Source organism: Elephantulus edwardii, unplaced genomic scaffold (genome assembly GCF_000299155.1).
Source record: "Elephantulus edwardii isolate Elephantulus edwardi_28Jun2011 unplaced genomic scaffold, EleEdw1.0 scaffold00149, whole genome shotgun sequence".
In the NCBI taxonomy this organism is placed as follows: Eukaryota; Metazoa; Chordata; class Mammalia; order Macroscelidea; family Macroscelididae; genus Elephantulus; species Elephantulus edwardii.
In genome coordinates, this window is record NW_006399899.1 from 3,331,283 (window position 1) to 3,340,708 (window position 9,426).

The 9,426-nt window shown below is 41.2% G+C and overlaps 1 protein-coding gene across 1 annotated transcript in view; it reads left to right on the top strand.

Moving 5' to 3' along the window:
* The first annotated feature begins 6,341 nt into the window (after nucleotides 1–6,341).
* The window catches only part of FAXDC2 (fatty acid hydroxylase domain containing 2), a 29,408-nt gene continuing 26,323 nt past the window's right edge, over nucleotides 6,342–9,426 (top strand). The window contains exon 1 of the mRNA XM_006894731.1: nucleotides 6,342–6,389. Within this exon, the coding sequence (XP_006894793.1) occupies nucleotides 6,342–6,389 (48 nt within the window). The remainder of the gene's footprint in view (nucleotides 6,390–9,426) is intronic.

The following is a 9,426-nucleotide window of genomic DNA, read 5'->3' on the forward strand; positions in this document are numbered from 1 at the left end:
GGAACTGTTCTGGGAATTGTTAATGGTCCCAACACTCTGCAATTCTGGAAAGTCCCCACCATATGTATCTCCCTCCTTGGTACTTCTCCACCTTGTTCCAGCCTCCACTTTTAAGGTGCTTGCTTGTATCACACCAGTGCACTAACATTCTAGACCTGCTTGTGCCAGTGTAGGTCTGCCAATAAATTGCTTGCACCCCACCTGAGTGGTCTCAAGTCAATCTATTCATCTTTGTTTTTTTCACTTCTTTTTTCTGGACAGAAAGAAACTATTAGAGAACACCTTAATGGTTCTTCACAAGTTTTTAAGATGGCAGTTGCTACTCACCAAAGTAGAATGTAGAGCATTGTTGATATGAATTATGTTCTATTAGCTTACTTTAATGTCCCCCAAGACTGTGGTCTTTTGTCTCCAGCACCAACAACTCATTTCTTCAGGGTGTTTAGTTATGATTAAGAAGTTTACATAGCTTTGCAACCTGTTGCCTATAGTATTATAAGTATATCCATAGATATAGTATATTCCAATTTAAATATAGAAATACCCTGTGTCAAACTTTTGGATGGTCATGGGTACTTTCTGGGTTTTGTAGGGAGCATACATAGATGATAAAAAAAGTCATGAGTAAACATTATTCAGGGAGCTCTGGTGGCCTAGTGGTAAGAGGCTGCGCTGCAATCATGAAGGCACGCAGTACGAGGCCACCAGCTGCTCTGCAGGAGAAGGATGGTCAATCTCCTCCCCTGCCTCTGAAAACCCACCAGAGGGTCAGCTATGGGTCAGTTTCAACTCTATGGAACACAACCACCGCCACCACCATACATGATGGAGCCAGTTTCAGAAACATGTGCTTATGGCTTTAAAGATGGCCATCTCCAGGTGAGGTGAACATGCCCTTGTCAGCTGTTCTATTTGTCTTGTAGCCCAAATACTCTCTAAATATGGTCACCAAGAAAAGTGTCAAAGCACTCCTTAAATTTGAGTTCTTCCTCCTGTTACATAAGAATAGCAAAACAAGAGTCCAGGCTTTCTATCAGAGCCAAGAAAAAGATTTATTAAGAGAAAATACTTTGCAAAGGGAGACATGGAAGGACAAGGTGCCTCTAGCACAAAGGAGTATGTAGTCCTTTTAAAAGCTCTGGAGATGGGGAAAGAATATTCCTTCATGAAAGGGATGGGTTTTAAGAGTCATCAAAAGGAAAAGATCATTATGTTTATTTATAAAAGGAGGAGGGGATCATCTGAGATTGGCCCTCATGGGAGAGAGAGATTAGGAAAATGATGTTCTTTCAAGATGACTGCCATGGAAGTATTAGTGAATCTTGTGGGGAACATGTGCAGATGGTGAAGACGGCCTCTAGGTGCATGACTCAACATTTCAGAAACATGGTTTGTGGCTTTAAAGATGGCCGTCTCTAGATGAGGTTCTTGGTTATCACGGAACATAACCTTTCAAGATGACTGTTTTCTGGCAGGTCATACAGAATCACTTTTTTATTTATTCATTCATTGTTGCACATTTTCTTCCCTCCCCTTCTCTGGCTCCTCCCCCAGTCCACTTTGCAATGACCTTATGTTCCACATTGTTGTCATACCTTAAATGCCTAATAATATATTATTTTCACATAGTTCTTCCTCTCATATATTCCAATGCAGTGTTCATTACCTATTCACTCTTTTCCTATTCTCCACCCCTCATCAGTCCTATTGTGTAACAGTGATGTTATGCAGTATTTGTCCTTTTGTTACTGAGATATTTCACTCAGCATGTCTTTCAGGCCCACTCATGCTGTGTAATGTTTTTATGAGTTCATTGAATTTTAATGCTGGCTAATATTCCGTTATGTGAATGTACCAGAGTTTTGTTTTTTTAAATTATTATTACATTTTATTAGTTTTAATGAACATTTACAGGGATTTGGGGTTTTCATTCCTTCATTGCTGCACCATTCTCTCTACCCTCCTCCCCAGTTTGTTCTTCTTCCCCTGCCATCCAAATGTCTGTTTTAATTGTCCAATTGCCACAGTGCTTGTCAAAGCCAGTTCTGATTAATCTCCTTTGTCAGTGTGTCCTTTGCCATTCCCTATCACTCCTCCCTGAGAGAGACTTCACCCTGATTCATAAGGAAAAGGGGATGGCATATTCTCTTAGCTACTTCCTGCTGAAAAGGGACGCTGTGTCTTCTCTCACTACTCTAAAGGGCCCCTTTGGCAGCAGGAAACACATAGACTATTATGGAGATTGATTTTGGAATTTAGATGCACTGTTATTAATTGTGCTTAGCTGTACATGTTCATATCCTTGAAGATGTATCATGGGGGTGTTGCAACCTAGAAGACACAAATTTAACTAACAAGTTATAAGTACATGAGTCAAAAATTATGGAAAAGTAAAAGAAAAGATTCTTTCATTGTTTTACAAACCCTCCCCCAGGTCCCCTCCACCATGTAGCCATTGCTCTAGACTCCTGTGATGACAGAAATACCTAGTCACATATCTCTTTTAAACAGTTTTCTCCCTCCTCTGTTTCAGTGCAGTATACATTATTGAACCCATCTTACTCAGTCTCTCCCCAACCCCGAGGTTAGTCCCATTCTACAACAGTGGCATCATGCAATATTTGTCCTTTTGTGACTGGGATATTTCACTCAGCATAATGTTCTCCAGAGTCAACCATTTTGAATAATATTGCATGAGTTCCTTGTTTTTCAATGCAGCATAGTATTCCATTGTGTGAATATACCACAGCTTCTCTAGCCATTCGTTTGTTGATGGGCGCTTAGGTTGTTTCCAAATCCTTGCTATTGTGAACAAAGCTGCAATAAACACGGGTGTGCATATATCTGCTTGGATGTCAGCTATGGTCTCTTCAGGGTATATTCCCAGTAGTGGAATTGCTGGGTCAAATGGTATCTCTATTTGCAACTTTTTGAGAAAGCGCCATACTGCTTTCCACAGGGGTTGCACCATTTTACACTCCCACCAACAGTGAATCAGGGTTCCAGTTTCTCCACAACCTAACCAGCATTTGTTGCTTGATGTTCTGTTAAATTTTGCTATTTTGACTGGGGTGAGATGATATCTCATAGTTGTTTTATGTACCAGAGTTTTTATATTTGTTTGTTGAGGGGCACTTGGGTTGCCTCCATCTCTTTGATACTATAAATAATGCAGCAATAAACATGAGTGTGTATACATCTGTTTGAGTCATGCCTATGGTTTCTTTAGGGTATATTTGCAGTAGTGAAATTGCTGGGTCAAATGGTATTTCTAGTTACAATTCTTTGAGAAAGTACACGCTGCCTTCCATAGTGTTTGTACTGTTTTAACATTCCCACTAGCAGTAAATAAGGGTTCTAACCTCCCTGCAACCTTGCCAGCATTTATTGTTTACTTCCCTGTTGAACTTTGCTATTTTTGCTTGGTGAGATGATATCTCATAGTTGTTTTGATAGGAATCACTTTTAGGGCACCTAAAATCTCTTCATAGAGTTAAAGATTGGTAAGGTACAACATCTGGAGATGCCTAGGCTACTCGTGTAGGGTATGTTCTTGGGCCTTATAAGGCTTGCATTAGCCGGATGCTGGCTTTCCTGGTCTGAACCATCTCAAGGGAAAATATCTAAGCACGTCATGTAAAGAGGGACAAGAGATGGGGAAATGAAGAAGGCTGTGACACAGTAACCTAGTCAAAGTTTAAATTAGTTAAAATTTTCTTTTTCAACCCTTGAAAACGTTTTTTTTTCCTTGAAAATATTTTTGATACAAAGTCAGAAGGTCCATTATTGTGGAATGGTTGGTGCTGTTCCCTCTATTGAGTTAATCCACGCACAGCTGTGGATTGCAGGATGGATGCAACTACAACCACGGATTTTAATTTGATGAGGAGCCTTTCCTCGAAATTGTCCCCCTAGACCAAAAGAATGCTTCTCTTTAAAACAGTATGAAACATTGGGTGTTTTTTGTTGCCTCCTTGCCTATGGCAGTCTAGCATGTCTTCCTATAATAATTTACTTATAGACTCATTATTGCTGATACTGCAGGACGGTGTGTGTGTTTACTTTTCGAATGGATTGCCATACTTTCCCTTTCTTTAGTGATATTGTGCTGATTGTTCACTTACTGCAGATTCCCTTTCCCTCCATCCATCTTACTATGTCTATTGTCTGATTTTTACTCCTTTTCCCTCCCTTTCCCTGGTAACCAGCCAAGAATAATTGTTTCTACGTAAAATTTTTCTTTAGCTTTTTAAATAATCGTAGACCAACACATTATTTGCCCTCTTGTGATTGACTTCACTCAATAGTGGGAGAGTCTAGATTCTTCTAGATTTGTTCGTTATATGTGGTGCTTTTGTCATCTAGCATTGCTGTAACAGAAATACCACAAGTGAATGACTTTAACAAGTAGAGATTTATTCTTTCACAGTTAAGAGCATAGAAGGCTGAAGGCATTCGGGGAAGGCTTTCTTTCTGTTAGCTCTAAAGGAGCCCCTCTTCTTCTCCTTTGAAAGTCTGTGAGCCCAGTATTCCCTGCAGATCTCCATGTGTCTGGTCCTTTATGTGTCGAGGAGCTTCTCAGCACAGGGGCCAAAGAACTCAGCCTCCTCCCGGTTCTGCTCTCCCGGCAGTGCTGAGACTCTCCCTCTCTGCTGCTTCTCTCTCCTGTTTATCTCCTGTACTATAGACTTCTCTTACATAAAGTCAGCACTGTGACGTGATTAAGAGGGATGCTTCCTGCCCTTAATCTTTTTACAACTGATTGACATCAGATCATGAGTGATCATTATATAACTATCATATTGCATGATTGCATGACTGCCAGCCCCTGAGAATGATGGCCTGGCCAAGTTACACATCAGGTGAACTACAACTCATAACAACCCTATGAACAACAGATGTTCTGCTGCGATTCATAGGGCTTTTAATGACCTGCTATTTCAGAAGTGGATGGCTAGTCTGTGAGCATCACAGAAACCTGTTCACCACAGGCGACCCTGCTAGCTTTTGAAATACCTGTGGCATAGCTTCCAGGATCGCAGCAGCATACAAGCCACCACAGTATGGCAAACTGGCAGATGAGTGGTGGATACATGCTATTGGGAGACACATTTTAATACATGATTAGTAGTTTAGCTTTCTTTTCCTAATTATTTATTATTTCTTCTAACTAGTAGATGTATAGGGAGCTCTGATGGCCTAGTGGTAAGGAGTTGGGCAGCCAACCCATAGGCATGCAGTTAGAATCCTCTAGCTGCTCTGTGAGAGGCAGATGGGCGGCCTTTTCCCATACAGTTTACAGCCTCTGAAAATTTACTGGAAGTTCAACTATAAGTTACATTGTGTATGTAAATGAACTACAATTTTGTATCTTACTTTCAGTAACCACTGACCAATTCCAGGCCCATGTTTCTCAGAGTTATGCTGTGTTCCATAGTTTTCAATGACTTACTTTTCGTAAATATATTGCCAAGATTTTCTACGCGGGCTCAAACCTCCAGTCTTTCAGTTAACAGCCAGTCACCGAAGGGTCAAGCGGAGTATGCACAGAAAAGATAGGCCCTACTCCCACGCTGGTGCAGAGAACACTCCCATATTTTCTTTGGGGAACAATCCTTAATGATAGGTACTATTTTTATTCCTGGTTTTTTTGCAGCTAAGCAAACAGATGAGCTCAGAGAGGATAATTTGACCAGGATTATATGACTAGTGATAGATTTTTGATAATTGACCTTGAGAAAGGTGTCAGCCCACGGTTCACTGCCTTACTGACTTCTGCATAGAAATATATCAAGGGGTCCCCATGAGTTGGAATCAACAGCAACTGGTACTGACACTGTAAGTGTTTGTGTCTTAAACAGTCAGGGCAAGTCTTTCAGAAGCTTTCCTTTAATTCAGGGTTACAAATCCAGCCCGTGTATGTGGTAACTGGACTTCACAGAGTTTTAAAAAGCTGGCCAAGCAAGTCATGCGCAGAGCTTGGCTCAATTCCTTGAGGCTATTGGTGAGGAACAGTTGGGTACAGCGGGGATTCAGAGGACAGATTTCTTCTGACAAAAGGGAGTACAGAGGTGAAACATTAAACCATTCAAAGGCAGAATCTGGAACGATCCATCTATGAGAAAGCTAATTCTAGGCAGACAAAAGTCCCATTCCCAGACTCCTTGATTCATGGTGCTGATGCCCAAACCATCCTGAAGTGGCGCCCCAGTAGGGACTGATCACTCTGCAGGCGATTTTAATGAGTTGCCAGCACTGAGGATCGCTGTGAGCCTACCTATCAATTTTCCTGGTTGTGTGTGCATACCACACTCAGGCTCTTCTGTGTTTTCTCATTTCAGATGAAGGGAGAAGCTAGAAGTGTGCTACCCACCGAGGAGGCCAAACAGGTAACTGCCAGCCCTCACCCACCAGGTTGCTGAAAAGGTGGCTAGTGGATCTTTTTATATCTGCAGTTGCTTGATGTCTTCTCCAAGGTTTCAGGGTGGCTGACTTAGTTGTTGTTGTTATGTGTCATTGAGTCGCGTGCGACTTATAGCAACCCTATGTACAAGAGCCCTAAACGCCATTCTATCCTGTGCCAACCTCGCCGTCTCAAACATACTCATTCCCACCACTCCACTCACAGAATCGATCCATCTCATCGAAGGCCTTCCTCTCCTGCACCGTCCCTCCAATCTCCCAAACATCATGTCCCTCTCCGAGGACCAGTCCCTCCTTGCTGACATAGGGCATTGTACTCATTTCAGTAGCTGGGCAGAGACCACTGGACTTATTCCCAGAGCCCCTTTGCTTAGATTGTGGCAAAGTGTGCATGCACGGGGGGCAAAGCAGAGTCTGGCAATCATCTCAACATTATTCTTGACTTCCTCGTTGCAGCCCTTAGAATACCGCCATACTGCAGGCTTCCAGAACTCCCCTTTCAAGAGCTGGTTTCCGGGACAACAGAGGCCCACTGGGACCAGAAACTGGTCCTGGGAACAAGCTCTTGGCTTCAGCCACCTTCCGCCTTGCAAATCCCTGAGCGTTGCAGGAGGCCTTAGTCCTGCGTCTGCTTCTTTCTACTGGGCTAGTGGAGAGATTGGAAAATGCCGTTATTCCTGGAAAAAAGATAGAATCCTGTACATAAAGTTGAAGGCTTTAGCCTGATTTAGTTTGCTGTAATTAAGAGGATTAAAAACTACGAAAAAGGATAGAAAGTGTAGGCGGCAGTGAGTTTATTAATAGGAGACGCACAGCTCAGAAAAGGAGGTTACAGATGGTTGTGAAGCTCACTATAATCGATGTCACTGAACTGTACAAGTAGAAACAGTTGAGTTGACATATCTTTTGCTGTAATTTTTTAAATATTTATTTTATTTTATTATTTTTGTGTGCGTGTACCGTCTAATCAGATCTGACTGGTACAGGAGGAGATTGTCCCTCCTTCCCCGGCAAAGCATCTGGTGGATTCGAACCGTGCACCTCTGGGATTGTAGTTGCAGCTTCTTGCCACTAGGCCACCAGAGCTCCCCTGCTGTAATTTTTTTTAATTTAGATTTTAATGAAAGTTTATAAAGAACTTGGGTTTCCAATTGTTCATTCTTGCATATTTTCCACCCTGCCTCTCTTCCCCTCTGCAGATCGCTTTTTCCTTTGGGAAAAACATTTCTTTCATTGTTAAACAGTCCTCTCCCCCCAGAACACTTTACTATGCAGCTCTTATTCTGGACTCTTGTCATGCCAATAATACCTAATCATATATTCCTTTTATGCAGTTCTCTCCCTTATCTGTTTCAATGCCATGTAGATTATCCCCTCTTTTCTTAGTTTCCCCCCACCTCCCATGTGAGCCCTGTTTTATAACAGTGGCACTATGCCGTATTTGTCTTTTTGTGACTGAGATATTTCATTCAACATAATGTCCTCCAGGGTCACCCATTTTGTATAATAATTCATGAGTTCCTTGTTTTTCAATGCAGCGTAATATTCCATTCTGTGAATATACCACAGCTTCTCTATCCATTCGTTTGTTGATGGGCACTTAGGTTGCTATTGTGAACAAAGCTGTGATGAACATGGGTGTACATCTTTTCCTGTACATTCTTAACATTGGAAAAATAAATTTATTTTTAAAAGATGAAAAATTAAATTCAGAAGAATTCTGAAGTGAGTTTGAAAAAGTTCTCGTGCTCACTCCCTCCACCCCAAAAAGTTCGTAAAAAGCATCCTCAGAATCTGAAAATAGGAAATCATGTGAAAGCTCCAGGTAACCAGTCTAGCATAATTGCAGTGACATTTAACTTATGTGTTTGCCTTTTTTAAAGTTCCTATCTGATTGGTATGGCCAATTGAGCCCTCAAAAAAGAGAGAGGGAGAAAAAGGAAGAGAGGGAAACTCGTGTTCAAAGCCCAAAAATCTGATAAATGCCTTCAAAAGCTTTCTACTAGCTAAAGAGTTATTTACACATAGTATAATCTTGGAGGACTAGGAAGAGGAAAGTAAAAATTCATTAAAAGGTATAATATGAATTAAAGGAAAGGCAGTACAGGATAGGGATTGTACATTGTCATGAATTACATTCAGAGTCATTGATATTATGGAAGGAATATATATGAATGAAAATCTAATATGATTTGCAAACTTCCACTCAAATAAAAGAAATTTTTTTAAAAACTTTTTTCTGACTGATCTTTTGCTGAAAATGAACTAGAAGGAAAGAATCAGCATAGGTTGCCCAGAAAGGAGCCTTTTTAAAACATACCTATACTCCTTCAGATCTCAAAAGTCTAGGTTGAAAGCTAGCATTCTATAAGACCATTTTCCTCAGAACAACTTGTTGGCCCTCTGTACTTGGTCCACTTGGCTAAGTACAAGTTAGGTTCTGTGTGTTCATTTTATTCTCCTTCAAGGAAAAAAGAGTGATGGGATAAAAAAATCGAAAAGTCTTTACTGTGAACTTATGATGTATCTATAGCTTGGACAAAGTTTCCTTGTCCAAGGTTCTCCGAGTCTTTGATGACAGGAAACTATGTTGCCTGCCTGTTAGAATTCCATTGGGAGCTTTAGAGTACAATCTAGAAGCCACGACAGAGATGGCGGCCGAAGCAAGGAGTACCATGGATACAGAGAACCGGAGTACAGATGAAGAGGAGGGTCAACATCAGGAAGATCAAGAAGTAAAGATAGAAGGAGACAGAGGAGGGATTCTCCAAGCTCAGAGAAAGAAGAAAGTCAAAGCAGAAACAAAGAAGATACAGAAACCAAGAAAGTAAGAGTTCACACAGAAGAGAAAATTCCAAATAAGAAAAGAATGTAGTCTAATGTAGTCTAAAGGCCGTGATCATAATGGCTCAACTAATTGTTGTTGTTGTTATGTGCCGTTGAGTCACTTGCGACTCATAGCCACCCTATGTACAACAGCCCTAAACTCTGCTCTGTCCTGTG